Genomic DNA, 15,336 nt, shown 5'->3' with positions numbered 1-15,336 from the left:
AGGGATTATTGCTTTCTGAAGTATTTGCTTTTCTGCCTCAGTATTGTGTTTTATCAAGAGTGAACTATAAAAAATAATTCAGATTTACTTGGATATTTAAGGTATAGATGCTATTCTGTAACTCTTTGTATGATCTCCTTGTATCATTTTCACACGTAGCTCTAGTACCCAAATATTGTATCAAATAGAAGTTATATTCAGTTCTATTTTCTGCCCTACTGAACAGGAAATGTAGTAGGCACGGATAATCCAAAATAATTGGCTAGCTTTGGGTATGCATTTTTGTACTTAATTTAACTGGAGCATGTGTGGCTGAGAATTCAGAGTACTTAAAGTGTTGAGCCCCTTTGGAAAACTTGAGATAAACCGTATTTTTCAGACTTTGGTGTCTTGTCCCACTCTTTTCATTCTTTCCAGTTCAGGAGCCCAGCAAAGAAGATAGCATCTCCTTCCTACCTTCCTTCCTTTCCTCCACACACCTTGTGGTAAAGTTACAGAGCAAGAAGCTATGGGGGAGATGTTTTGGTTTTTAAGAAAGTAACTTAAGGTAATGGAGGGAACCCCAGAAATCATTTCCTTCATGCTTGAGCAGTGGTATCAACAAGAAGATACCCAACTGGGTGGTAAAGTGTCCAGGCGTCTGAGGTTGAGCCCTTCCTGAAGCAGGAATCTACATTTTGGGGAGCTGCTAAGGTCAAAGCAACACAATGAAAACTTACTTGTGGCATTTTTGACTTTCATAAAACCATCAGTATAAACCTTTGTGGTCTCCCCATTCTCCTTAGCCCTTGAGGTTGAGCTTGTACCAGCCAATCATGCAGGTCATTGTCTGTACTGTTCCTCTAGTTTCGTGATGGCAACATGACTTTCTCTTGAGTCCGATGTTACAAGTGTGGTGTCCAGAACAAGGGAAGGTCATGATATTGCTCTGCCACGTGCTGGTACCTTGAAGGTCAGTGAGAACCTGAACTATGTGATCTAAAGAAAGGGCCAGAATGGTAAGGGGGGTTAATCATTAAAACAGTGGTTAAAGGAACTGGAAAAGAGAAAACTTGGAGAGGAAAGGTTGTTGATAATAGGAATATTCAAATTTCTGAAAGTTCTTATACCAAAGAGGAAATAGAATTATGACTGTTAGTAAAAATAGTTAGCAGTTTTTTGAGGGCCTACTCATTTATGGTGATGTATTAGGTACACCCCATAGGTTACATATATTGCAAGGCAGGTGCCATCTCTGTTTTACAGATGATGAAACTGAGGTTCAGAGCGGTGTAGTAATATGCTCAAGGTCACACGGTTATTTTGTGATGTAATGATTAAAACCAAGGTCTCTCTACTTCCAAAGCCTGTCAGCTGTCAGATTGTACCAATTCACAGTGGGTAGGGATCACAGGGAGACAGATCTTAGGGGAAGAGGAAGAAGCTAACCATCTCAGCTGTTCTGGAGAGGAAGACTTAAAGCAGAAAATGAAACATCCCATATTGGGGCTGTTGTGAAGCGAATTCTTACATTGGAAAGATGACTTTTTTTTTTTTTTTTTGCGGTACGCGGGCCTCTCACTGCTGTGGCCTCCCCCGCTGTGGAGCACAGGCTTCGGACGCGCAGGCTCAGCGGCCATGGCTCACGAGTCCAGCCGCTCCGCGGCACTTGGGATCTTCCCGGACCAGGGCACGAACCTGCGTCCCCTGCATCGGCAGGTGGACTCCCAACCACTGCGCCACCAGGGAAGTCCCTGGAAACATGACTTTAAAATTACATTCCTTATGATTCTTTTCCCATATGATTTTATGAACTCCTGTTCCAGGTCCAGGCCAGACCCTTCCTGCCTTTTCATTCTCAGTGATCCTTGTTTGGTTCTGAGAACTCATTTCTGGCCCCATCTCTGGTGAGGTCTCATCATGCAGGGATCACAATACTTGGATAATTTCTGTCCTTAAGCAAAATAAAGTTTGTGTAGCGGCTGTGTCACTTCTTCCTTTTAAAAATTGTGCTTTACTGGTACCTTCAGCGTAATGATGATTGTGCAGCATCTATGGCACCATCATAACGGCTCCTTGGATTGTGCTAAACCCAAACATAACCTGGGGGACGATATGCTACAAGTCTGAGCCACTCTTTTACCCAGTCTGTTGTCCTGCTAGTGATTTTGGATGCCTAGATGACTGCTCTGTGATGCAAATACCGGTCCCTGTCTTGCGGTAGGGGAGGAGAATATAGTCCCTTGGCTGCACAGCAGAATTGTAACAGTTGATCAGATGATGAGGGGGATGTGAAGGGCTGGGAAAGAGCTCATCATCTTCTTGAACTTCTTATTGTTATCTGCTTATATCTTTAAAAATTGCGGAGAATGTTTATTCGTGTTTTCTTTTTAAAATAAATCATTTATTTATTTATTTTTGGCTGTGTTGGCTCTTTGTTGCTGGGCGCGTGCTTTCTCTAGTTGCGGCGAGCGGGGGCTACTCTTCGTTGCAGTGTGCGGGCTTCTCATTGCGGTGGTTTTTCTTGTTGCGGAGTACGGGCCCTCGGCGTGCGGGCTTCAGTAGTTGTGGCTCGTGGGCTCTAGAGCGCAGGCTCAGTAGTTGTGGCACACAGGCTTAGTTGCTCCGTGGCATGTGGGATCTTCCCGGACCAGAGCTCGAACCCATGTCCCCTGCATTGGCAGGTGGATTCTTAACCACTGCGCCACCAGGGAAGCCCGAGAATGTTTATTCTTACCCAAGAGTTTGACAAACTCATGTTGTTTTTACATGTTGGTGTTTGATTTTGCCAGGTAATTATGGTAATTTTAAAATTTCAAAACCATAAATATTTTGTAAGTTTTTGTTAATAAAGTTGATAAAATTTTTTTGTAGCTTATTCACCTTGATGAAGATTGTGTAACGGAACTTTCTGTATATCACAGAAACAACAGGCAAACAATGGAGGATTTAATTTCACTGGTAAGAAATACAGCATGAATTCGAGAGTAATATCTTTTGTTTCATCATTGTTTTTTATTTTATCAGTACATTAAAAATAGTATAGCATTTTTCAGACCTATGATTTTACCATGGGTGTAAATATTGCACTTATTTTATGTTTATGTGTGTTTTCCACTCAACTCTTTTTTCTGATGTCTGGTGGATATACTCTTTAAAAATGAGATTGATCAAAGAGACAATGGAAAAAAAACTTTTAAGAAACAGAACAAATGAGTCCAGAGAATTGACAGAGTTTCAATTTTGACTACTTTAAATTCTCTAACATGGAACTGTGATTCTGTTGTAGAAATGAGGTAAACACAAAGCAGTTTTCATTTTACCTGAAAGCAACCTTGTAGCATCGTATCACCCCCAACCTTATGAACCAAATACCATGGAATCATCATCATGATTTCTGGTATTGGATCATTTTAGCTCTTTCAGATGCTTAATCTCTAGATGACACATGTGGTTTTTTTCTAGAGATGGAGGCACTCACAGCTGTCTCTGAGTACAATCTAACACGATGGGCAGGGATTGCAGCCAACATGGCTCCTGGTTCAGTACTATGTCTCTCATCACCTATGAATCGTATTTGTTTTTTTCTCTTTTCTAACTTGAAAGGTAAAGGCCTTAAGCAAATTTTTTTTAAACTAACCAAACTTTACTAAGCCACAATTTTTTCAGTGAGGAGGAGATATGAAGGAATTCTTTTGAATAACATAATACGTCTTTTGAATGACAATTCCAGACAAACGGAACATGTCTGGAAAACAGAATGATAATTTACTTTTTCATGGAATGAAAGGGGATGGTAAGAATTGGGAACTGCTGCCAGATATGTCAGGTTCTTAGTATTTTACAATGAAAATTCGAAGTTTTCGTGTAAACAAGTTAAAAAAAATTACATGACCTTTTCTTTGGAATGCTCTTTAATAGAAAACTATATTTTGGATGCAAAAAATTTCTTTTTAAATTTTTTTTATAGAAAATTTCAAACACCTACAGAAGTAGAGAGACTAGTATAATAACAATGGTTTTCCATGTACTCATCATCCAGTTTTAACAGTTATTAACACTTTGCCAATTTTATCTATATTCCAACACTACCCTCCATCTGCCCTTTTTAGCTAGGGTATTTCAAAGCAAGTCCCATGTATCATGTCATTTTATCCAGAAAAAATTTAGTATGAGATTCACAAACTTTTAAAATCTGAATCTTAAAACTAACATACTCAGAATTTCAAGAATCATTAGGAAAAAAAAAAAAAGTCTTTAAAATAGTATCCTTTATGTGGTGTCTACATATAATTTTCAAACTTAAAAGTGAAATGGAAATGGGAATTGTTTTCTTACTTCTGATACAGAAAACAAAATAATGAGGCATGATAGATTGTTTTCTGGTGTTACATCTCTTTAAAGATCTGTTATCCTGAAAGCTAGGCATGACCAACATCAAGAACGTGTGAGGAAAGTAATAGTTTTTCTTCTTGTGTACTTTTCCCTCATTCTTAAATGCCTGTTTATACTTACTTTCCAGTCCTAGGGATGAGTAAACAACATCTTCTTAACCTTGCCTGAACATTGTAATCACCTAGGAACTTTAATCCTGATGCCTAAATCCCACCCCCAGAAATTATTATTTCATTGGTCTGGGGTATGGCATAAGCATCACAATTTTTAAAAGCTTTCCAAATGATTGCAGTGTGTAGCCAGGAGTTGAGAAGTATTACTCTAGATTCTTGCCTTCAAAGTGTGATCTAGAATCAGCAGCATCAGCATCACTTTGTGCTTGTTAGAAACGCAGAATCTCAGTCCCACCTCAGACCTGCTGAATCAGAATCTGCATCTTAATAAACCCTAAGTGATTCATCTATACATTAAAGCTTGTGAAGCATTGGTCTAAGTCAGTGGTTCTCAACTGGGAGTGATTTTGCCCCTCAGGGGACATTTTTGGTTGTCACAATGGGGATGTGTGTATATGCTAATGGCATCTAGTGGGTAGGGGCCAGGGATGCTGCCAGATATCCAAGAGAATAGCCACTCACCACAAAGAATTATCCAGGTCAACTATAAAATAATGTTGAAGTTGAAAAATCCTGGTCTGGGTGGTCTCAGAGAATTCACATTGGTTCTAGGTACTTTCCAGTTTAAAGAGCCTTGGGAAAACCAGGTTTGAGATCAGCCGTGGTCTGTTTTGGCATCTTGGGAGCTCTAGGGGCTGACTAGACAGGACAGAGATAAGTTTAATGTGATCCATGCTGGGTATGGTGCTGCTGAGCTTTGTGTAAGAGAGAGAAACAATATTATTCCCAAACATTCAACTCATGGAACTACCACTTTTATATTATATACATGAGCATTCTTTTTTTTTTTTTTTTTTTTTTTTGCGGTACACGGGTCTCTCACTGTTGTGGCCTCTCCAGTTGCGGAGCACAGGCTCCGGACGTGCAGGCTCAGCGGCCATGGCTCACGGGCCCAGCCACTCCGCAGCATGTGGGATCTTCCCGGACCGGGGCACAAACCCATGTCCCCTGCATCGGCAGGCGGACTCTCAACCACTGCGCCACCAGGGAAGCCCTACATGAGCATTCTTAAACTGCTTTTTGTATGTGGAAGTGAGAGTCTCTCATGTGTCATGATTTTGAGCCATCTCATAGTCCTGTTGAGATTTTCTCCTGTGGTGCTAGAGCTTCCACTTGATAGCTTTCCTTACTTTCCCCCGATCTTCCAGCCTTGAGTGGCTCTGGATTGTGAAGCAGCCAGTTATGTATCTGGCTTCGCTGAGGGTCGCATGTGCACATGAGAACCTACAGACCAAGACAGATCCTTTCCTCTCACCCCTGCAGTGCAAACACCCATGTATTCTGGTGGTGGAAGTTTAAAGATTGAGGGCCTCGGGAGCAAGGTCAGGAGAAGGATGGTGGGCCACTCCTCAATTTCTCAAACCCTCTGTTCCAGTAGCTGCCTCTCCTCAGCCCAGGTGCCCGGGCAGTCCTTTAACATTTAACTTGCCTGAACAGTAACTGGGGATTTTAAAATGTTTTTTGTTTTCTAGAAATGGAACCTTCTTTATAACAGGTAAACCTGTTGCTTTACTTTCAGACATTTGACTTTCAAAAGAGGGAGCTGCCTAAAAGATAAGGGAGACATTGGTTGCATTAGACTTGGGGATCGACATCACCTGAAAAGCATTACTAATGTGTTGATTTATCTGTTATTAAACATAGAACTCCCCTGTGCATCTTATTTTAATAAGTAGTATGAAGTGGCTATGGCAAAAAAGTTATTAAAAGGATGCTTTTTTGCCTAGGGGAGTAGAGTTTCCAGGATTATAAAACTGAGGCCTATTTAGAAAATTCCACCTAAAACCCTTAGCGCCTTCCAGGTATTGTTTACAATGCCTGGGTTATGCCATTGTTGACAAGCAAGTGGCAACTTGTTTCTGAGCAATTGTCTGTAATCAGTTTATGGCATCTCTTTCAAAAAGGCAGCTATCACCCATGAGACCATGGATGTGGGAGGTACAGAAAAAACCTTTTTTTTTTTTTTCAGTACGCGGGCCTCTCACTGTTGTGGCCTCTCCCGTTGCGGAGCACAGGCTCCGGACGCGCAGGCTTAGTGGCCATGGCGCACAGGCCCAGCTGCTCTGCGGCATGTGAGATCTTCCCGGACCGGGGCACGAACCTGTGTCCCCTGCATTGGCAGGCGGACTCTCAACCACTGCACCACCAGGGAAGCCCCCAGAAAAAACCTTTAACATAGCTTCTGGAAAGTAGAGAGTGATTATAACTATGTAGTTTTCACCTAGTTTCCAAGTACCTCCTCCATGAAACCTTTTCCGTCCCTCCTTTCCCCCAACCTTTCTGGATTAAAGGCAACATTCCATGATAATTTATCACAGTGTTATACTTCTTCCACTATATTGATAGATCCATTATGTAAATTTCAAAGCATATACTATGATTGTGGCCATCTAAAATGTTAACAGATAAAATTTATTAATAAAATCAGAGGTGATAGTAGACCTCTTTGGATCGTGCACTTTGTGAGGTACATAGCACAAAATATTATTTAGCATTAAAATTTAACACTTTTGTAGGGCAGAGGGTCTCAAAGTCTTGAGTACATTATTTAGAAACTTTCAGTCATTCACGTAGATTGAACAGACATGTTTACATCAACACTTCCTAAAACCTCACTAAAATAACAGTAAAGGAATAAAAAGACAAACAATTCACAATGAAGAGAATAAAAGAGGAGACAAAAAAATGTCAGTAAAATTTTAGAAGTTACAAAATGGCTAAGTGGCAGCTGACCTAGCACTTTGGAGAAAGCTGAAAGCAAAGTGCCTGCAGTGGGAAAAGGCAGTAAGCAAATTGATTAGAGCCCTGGAGCTCCAGAAAAGCTCAGGAATCAGAGGTCCTAGGAACCTCTGGAGTCAGGGAAGTGAGCAGGGTGGAAACAGGAAGGTTGGTTGAAAGTCTGTATTAGGAGCAGTTAGATTGCTAGGTCCCTCTGTTTGCCTTGTGCTGTATGATAGCCACCTCTTCTCCACTCCAGCAGAAGATTGGAGACATTGAACAAGAGGCACTCTTGTACCAGATGCAGCTCAGGTGGGGGTGATGAGCCATTCTGAAATGGATGCATTGACACACACATTCCTCTTACTGAACAGTGAACCACTGCCTCTAACTCTCTTCCCTATTCAACTCTGAGAATGCTGGGATCAGGATTTTATCCTAATTGCAGTGGGGTTGGGGAAAATATTGGAAGACTCATCTCTAGGGAAAAGCCAAGAGAGCCAGGTTCCTGTCTCTTCACCTTAGAGAGAAGCCCATAAGGTAATGAGCAGGCCTAAACTACACAAGAGTCTTAAGTAGCTGCGTAGTATACTCTTTGCTTTCAAATAGAGACAGACAGCCAAAGATCACCAGACTTTTGAGGACGGCCTCTAACGTGAAAGTCAAAGATCAAAACAAATGGGGTGGTGGGAGAGAAGGAAGAAAAAGCAAACATGCTCAGAAAAAACAGATAATGCAGGGAGTGGAAGAAAATAGCCAAGAAACAATAATTAATATTCTCTGAGATAAGAGAAGCTATTTCTTTTTTGAAATAGGAATAAGATGACTAAAAAGTAACATTTTAAGAGATACTCTTGAAGATTTAAAATATGACTACAGAAATGAAAAGCTCAGTAGAAATGTTTGAAAATGAAGGTAATGTGAAATCTTTCAAAAGTAGAACCTAAAGACAGAGAGATGCACAAAGAAAAGAGAAGGGGTAAGAAAGGTCCAACATAGACATAATAGAAGTTGCAGGAAGATAAAACAGAGAAGAAGAAGGGGAAGGAAACCATCACAGAAATAGTACAAGAAGAAATATTCCAGAACTGAAAGGTATGAGTTTCTAAGAATGAAGGGACTTAACTAGGGTTTGGCAAAATCGATGAAAATAGATTCACACAAAGGCCTGTTTTAGTGAAATTTCAGAAAACTAGGGGGGAAAAGGAGATCCAAAAAAGTTTCTAGAGACAAGAAACAAAAGGTCATACACAAAGGCTTGGGAATCAGAAAGACTTTAGATTTTTCGATAACTGTGCTAGAAGCTAGAAGACCATGAGACGGTGCCTTCAAAGCTGTGGAAATTATTGTCAGCCTCGAATTCCATACTCAGGCAAACCAGAGTCAAGCGTGTGGATAGCATACAGTCATTTATCAGACATGCAAGATCTCAAAAAATTTACCTCCTCTTCATCCACACTCAGGAAGTTGTTGGGGGAAATGTTCCACCAAAACAAGAAAGTAAACGAAGAGAAAGGAACAGGTAGGATCTAGGAAACCAAGGGGTATATTGTAGAATAGAAGTGAAGGGAACCCCTCAATCGACAGTTGAGTTGCAGGCTGGGAAAGAAGCCAGCCCAGAGTGGAGCATAGAATGCAGACATCAGGTGGAATGTCTCCAAAATGAGACAGAGGAGGAGACAGATTAGCTGATGTGTTGTGAACATGTTGGGAGGAGGTGAAGAGTGTTGGAGAGTGTGGAGTTGAGTTAGTAAGATGACTAACTGCTTCTTTTTTATTTTTAACTTCAAGAAAAAGTTTCAAAAGAAGAAAATGCAAGGATAGCACCCTGTGTGGTTTGGTTGCAGGGCTGATATTCAACCAGTATGGCCATACAGATTATTAAGATACTAGAATATTTGTATACTGATTGGTAAATAACTACTACACTGAGTGCCCCCCCTGTTGCCCTGTAACCTCCCTTAGGCCTGGTACCTCCCTCCGGTCCTGCCTCATATCCAGCAATTAAAAGGTTAATAGTTGGCATGGCAGGGGTTTCCCAGGAACCTACTCATATTTTGGCCTCTGTTTTGATTCACTGGGGTCAGGGTACCAATTAAGTATTTTGAATATTGCCTTTACTTAGTTGCAAATACTATTTATATAATCATAATAATGTAAATGTTGATTTAACTAAAAATTATAAAACTATAGTAGGAGGATGCAGGGAAATATGTTCGGGGGAAGGAAGGAGTTGTAGTAGAGCTAAATTCTTATTTTCTGTAGTAAGAAATCTAGAGATAATATCCGAAGCTGAAAAAAATTAAAGCTGTATATGCAATTAATTTAGAAATATAGAAAAAACAGCCAAAGGTGCCTTTTAGGAAGTGGAAATTGTGTGTGTGTGGGAGTGGTGTAGGGGATTGCTGTCTTTCATTATATGCTTTAAAGCCAAAAAAAAAATCTAAATTCTGAATGTTTGTTACATTGAGGAAAAAATTAATTTAAAATAAAACATTATTTCAAAAAGCAAGTTTAGTCTTCTAAACAATTTGATTTTCTTTTCCTCCAGTGGCAGTATGATCACCTCACAGCTACTTATCTTCTACTCCTAGCCAAGAAGGCTCGGGGAAAACCAGTTCGTTTAAGGCTTCTTTCTTCCTGTGGACAAGCCAACTCGACTGCAGTCACAAACATCAAGGTGAATGTCAGAAGCTTTTGTGTGAGTGCCTTCTGCTCTTGCCATGTGCCCATCTTGTTCATAAGTGGATACATGCCAGGGAAGTTAACTTTGCTGATGTCAGGGGCCCACAAGCAAGACATTTTTATGATCTAAATATTTTTGATGAGGAAAATGGGAAATTCTGAATGCGAACACTAGAATTTTGAATGTCTACATGGCATTAAAAACAAAAAAATTTCTCCCTCCCCTTTTTTCCACAAAAGTAACTCCTGATGTAGAATAATTTTAAGCCACAGATAAGCTAAAGGAAAATAGAATTTACCTATAAAGCTACTACCACCTATAGATAAAATAGTTTATATTTTATTGTATCTTTCCAGTCTTTTTTTAGTATGCTTGTTTATATAATTTATGTAAATTATAGGACATATTATACTTTATATAACATGAAGTATTTCAGTGAATATTTTGATACTCACTTATATTAAGGGTTTAGGTTGTTTGTTTTGAGCAGCAGCTGTAGCTCATGCAACTCAAATTCCTTGTATGAGTTATAACCAAATTATTTTTTTCTATTTTGTTGTCTTTGTCTCATTTTTCTTTGTCATGAACATTTAGAATGGTGGAGAAGCCTTACATATTTGGAAGCACCATGTCATTCCTAAGTGCTCAAATTAGTGTCTGTTTTCTGTGTGATTCTTTGTATCTCCCATGCCTTAAAATTCCACCTTCCAAATACTTTGCCAGATAGGTGTGGAGCTTTGTAATATAATATTCCCTCCATTAATTCAAGTTGCAGTTTAAATGGTTTTAACATTAGGAAACTGTACTTTTGTCATTCTCAGAGAGAAAGAGTTGGCCCTCTTCATGGAATCCAGTATAGCAGAAATGATTATGTGTGTGAGGTGATATTTTTTTCTTTAGATATCAAAACTCTGTTTTTAAAAAATGTTCAAATGCCACCTCTTTCATAATCTTTTTTTGAACGCTGAATGCCCCCCCTGCCACTGTCATTTCCTTTAACAACTCAATTTTGACCTCTCTTCAATCATGTGCTGCAGGTATAGTGGGTCTTTTGTCCCTGCCAGACCTAATTTGTCTCCCTTCTCTCCGTAGTTGGTCTTTTGACCAAATTAAGAACCAAAAGTGTTAGTGTAAGGGGCTGTTGTGTAAAGAAATCTCTGAAGTGAGATAATCTTATTGCTGGGTTGTTTTTCTAATCTGTTCTTCGAGAGTTGTACTGGGCTGGTGAATATCCCATGCCCAGGCAGATCTTTTACCCACGGACTCCATGAATCATCCTATCCCTCATCCTGCTCACAGGGCAAACCCTTTAAAGTCTCACACCCAAGTCAATACCTTTGGGTCTAAGAGGACACAAAAACATAAACTTTGCTTCTGATCAAGGTAATTTCAGAAAGATATTAGATACCTCCATACTTAGAATAAACCTCAGCTAAATTTTAAGGTTTATGACACCCCAGTTAAGGTTTAAGACCCTAGTTTAAAAGGTCTTAGACATTTTCCTAAGCCATTAGATTTTCTTATATCTGGATTGGTGTGGTCTCAATTCATCTGCATATGTGAGTCATAGAGTATCCAAGTAGAAAGGATCTGGGAAGATGTTTACTCTTATCTTCCATCTAATGAGCATTTATTTACCTAATAATTTAATCATTTGGGCATTTATATTATTGAGCCAATTTTTATAGCCAATAAAGAGATATTTTAATGACAAGCAATGAAGTAGAAATCAAATTTTGGGTTTTTTTTCTGGTCTTTATGCAACTCACTAAGGCTTGAAGCAAGCTATATAGTCTCTTTGTGCTATTCTCCTCCTTGATAGAATCACTCTTTTTTCTCTGGAGTGTTGTTTATAAGAAAGTAAGTAATTCTGAACGGTTAATCAATAGATGCCACTTTCAGTGAAACAATAATACAATCTGATCTGAGAATCACAAAAGACCACGTATCAACATCATTAGCATTTTCAGGCCCCGTGCTAGCTCTTGGGAAACAAATCTGTGTACAGGGTAGTGCTTGTTGTCTAACAGTTAAGTTGAGGCAAGCTATACGTATAGATAATACTACATCGTAGTAGGTGGCGGGTGCCCCAGCTAAGCGCTAGAGGTGTGCGGTAGGGGCTTTAGAGGGTGAGAGTGGTCACCGTGGGTGATCTGAACTGGATCCATATTTAAGTTTAGAAAAATACAAAAGAAGGAGCACAGAATTCAGGGCAAGATAAATGGAATTAGCAAAAACTCAGGCACCTAAATGTGCTCAATGTATCCTTTTGGCAGTGACTAGACTTGTTTGGTTAAAATAAAGAGTTCAAGGGGGAAAAGTAAAAGAGGAAGAGAGTGAATGGGTGATCTGGAAGGGTAGCTGAGAGCTAGATTGTAGGGAACCTTGAAATGCCAGGTCAGAGGGTTACACTTTGTGCTGTAAGTAATGGGAAACTGGGTTTTTGAGCAAGACATGACATGTCACCAACATGACTGATTTTCAGAGTTCATCCAGTTGTATATAGGATTGTTCAGTCAGGGATGTTTATGTGCTTTTATTATCTACTGCAGTACCCTGGCAGCCTTCATTCATACGACACTGTGCTTTTCCCCACTGGGCATAGACTTAGCTTTAGTATTTTTCTCAGCCTAGCACTCCATGTAGCTAGTTCTAGTTGATGGTAATTGACAACCCTGGAGAACTCTGTCACCCCTGGTTGAGAGGGTGGGAAGATTGGTGGCAGGGACCATGTTGTCCATTTGAATAGTTCAGGTATGAGAAGATTTGTCCTTGAATCAGAAAATTAGAAAAGAAAGGATGGAATGTAAGAAATTCAAGTACAGTTGCTTGGCCAGGCTAACTAGATATTGAAGGAAAGGAAAGGAGTGAAAAATAAAAAATCCAACTATACTCCATAGTCTTAGAATTTAGGGTATATCTAGTGTACTCCTAGTTTTTTTGAGGGGGAAGAGTGAAGGAAAATAAATGACTGGTGGTATTATTAGCATAGGACCCCGAATAGCCTGTCTCCAGGAGATCTTTCATAAGTCTAATTTATTCCTAGTAGAAATTGTGAGCTACTCAGTATGTTCTTGCAACCAAGAAACCTGTATTTCAGAGTCCCTTCCATCTACTTTGTCGGAGAGCTTCTTATTTATAGATTTGCAAAACAGTTATTTGTCTGGTGTTATAGTGATTATCTGATAATGATATGCTAAGTAGATTGCCATATAACATAAGAATGTTCCAAGGCATCTTGTTTGAGAGTCAGAGATTCTCCTATCTAATAATTTTTTTTTTTTTGCGGTACGCGGGCCTCTCACTGTTGTGGCCTCTGCCGTTGCGGAGCACAGGCTCGGGATGCGCAGGCTCAGCAGCCATGGCTCACGGGCCCAGCCGCTCCGTGGCATGTGGGATCTTCCCAGACTGGGGCCCAAACCCGCATCCCCTGCATCGGCAGGCGGACTCTCAACCACTGCACCACCAGGGAAGCCCCTCTAATAATTTGAATTAAAAATTTTTGACTTCCTGTTTTGGGTGGTGATCTCCTTCAGTCTACTGTCTCTCATTTGTTTCTGCTTCGAGGACCTTGCCCTGTGCCTGCAATATATTCTTTTAAAATGGAATCATGGTGGTGTTGTTTCTGAGTTCTTCTATTTTTGAATAGTCAAAGAATCTGAGTCTAGAAGATGTGATCGCCAGTGATGAAAATTATGTGGCTGGATTAATAGACTATGAATGGTGTGAAGACATTTCATCAACAGGTGTGGCTACTCCACAAACACCACAGGTTGGTTATTTTTATTACTGTTTAAAGTAGAATATGTTACCTCAATTATAAAAAATATCTAGGTTCTAACATAAGGTCTAGTTTGTGCTTGCAAATTTAATGAATTCCTAAGCCATTGAAAATATTAATGGGAGATTGTTGGAATATAAATGAAAGGGAAGCCAATTATTTCCAAGTTGAAGAAAGCCAAGATTCCATTTTGGAGCACTTCACTGCTCTTTTTTCCTTCCCTTCCCTCCCCATCTCTTTAAAAAATGAGGTATAATTTACATGTCCCTGTTGCTCCACAGACTTATCAGTACTTGATATTTTTTGTTATTTAATATCTTCTAATCTGGTGAGTGTAAAGTGATATCTCACTGTGGTTTTAATTTGTACTTTTCTGGTTATTTATTTATCTCTTCATATATTAATCAGCCAATGGTTTTTCCTGTTTTATGAAATGGCTTTTTTTGTGTCCTTTGCCTATTTTTCTGTTGGATTGTTTCTTGGTGGTATTGAGGAAGTTCTTAATTTAATTTTAATTCTAATCCTTTGTTGGTTATGTGTTGCAGGTATATTGTCTGAGTTTGTCACTTGTCTTTTTACTTTGATGGCAGAAGTCATTAATTTTAATGTTACAAGTTGTCAGTATTTTCCTTTATGGTTTATAATTTTTGTGTATTTTAAAAGAAACCATTCTACAGAAGTCATAAATGCATTCACATATATTGCTTCTAAAGGTTTTAAAGCTTTTCCTTTCACATTAAGTCTTTAGTCTGTGGAGAATTAATTCTCTTGTATGGTATGAGGTAGGGAATCAATTTTTCCCTCTTATAATCAGTTGTGCCAGCACCATTGACAAGTCCAGTCTTTCTGCACTGATCTACAATGGCACTTCTGTCACATATCAGGTTGTTATATAAGTGTGTCTGCTTCTGAGAAATATTTTGTTTTATTGGTTTATTTGTACAAATACCATATATCTTATTTCTTTAGTTTTATAATATTTCTTTTATCTGGTTGGCCAATTTGCTCCCATCTTCTTTAAGAATGTCTATTCTTGCTCCTTTGCATTTCCATATACATTTTAGACTCATTTTGATAAATTTTACATACACTTCAACTTGGGGAAAATTGAAGTCTATATCCTCAAATCCCCCATCTGTAAACACAGTATACCTCTCTATTTATTAGGTTTTAGTTAATTACTTTCAATAAAATTTTATAACTTTCTCTAAAATGATCTTACATATCTTTTACTAGATTTATTCCTGAGTACTTTTGTTTTTTATTGCTATTGGGAATGGTAGGTTGTTTTTTTGTTTGTTTGTTTGTTTTTGCGGTATGCGGGCCTCTCACTGTTGTGGCCTCTCCCGTTGCGGAGCACAGGCTCCAGACGCGCAGGCTCAGCAGCCATGGCTCACGGGCCCAGCCGCTCTGCGGCATGTGGGATCTTCCCGCAAGTGGGATCATCCTGGACCGGGGCATGACCCCGCGTCCCCTGCATCGGCAGGCGGACTCTCAACCACTGCGCCACCAGGGAAGCCCATTTGGTAGGTTTTTTTAAATCACATTTTTAAACTGTCTGATATTGGTGTAAAGATATGAAACTGATTTTTGTGTATTGATGT

At 39.4% G+C, this 15,336-nt stretch overlaps 1 protein-coding gene across 7 annotated transcripts in view; it reads left to right on the top strand.

Annotated features, from left to right (window-relative positions):
* MELK (maternal embryonic leucine zipper kinase) overlaps positions 1–15,336 on the top strand; it is a 70,438-nt gene that overhangs the window by 39,367 nt on the left and 15,735 nt on the right. For 6 of the 7 annotated variants that reach the window (XM_060299962.1, XM_060299960.1, XM_030884258.2 and 3 more), the window contains 3 exons: positions 2,854–2,940; positions 9,817–9,945; positions 13,601–13,723. In XM_060299962.1, coding sequence (XP_060155945.1) covers positions 2,854–2,940; positions 9,817–9,945; positions 13,601–13,723 — 339 coding nt within the window. The remainder of the gene's footprint in view (positions 1–2,853; positions 2,941–9,816; positions 9,946–13,600; positions 13,724–15,336) is intronic. The other variant, XM_030884260.2, reaches the window with a different exon arrangement.

Source organism: Globicephala melas, chromosome 6 (genome assembly GCF_963455315.2).
Source record: "Globicephala melas chromosome 6, mGloMel1.2, whole genome shotgun sequence".
Classification (NCBI taxonomy): domain Eukaryota; kingdom Metazoa; phylum Chordata; class Mammalia; order Artiodactyla; family Delphinidae; genus Globicephala; species Globicephala melas.
The sequence above is the reverse complement of the archived record's forward strand: the minus strand, read 5'-3'. Positions and strand labels throughout refer to the sequence as shown.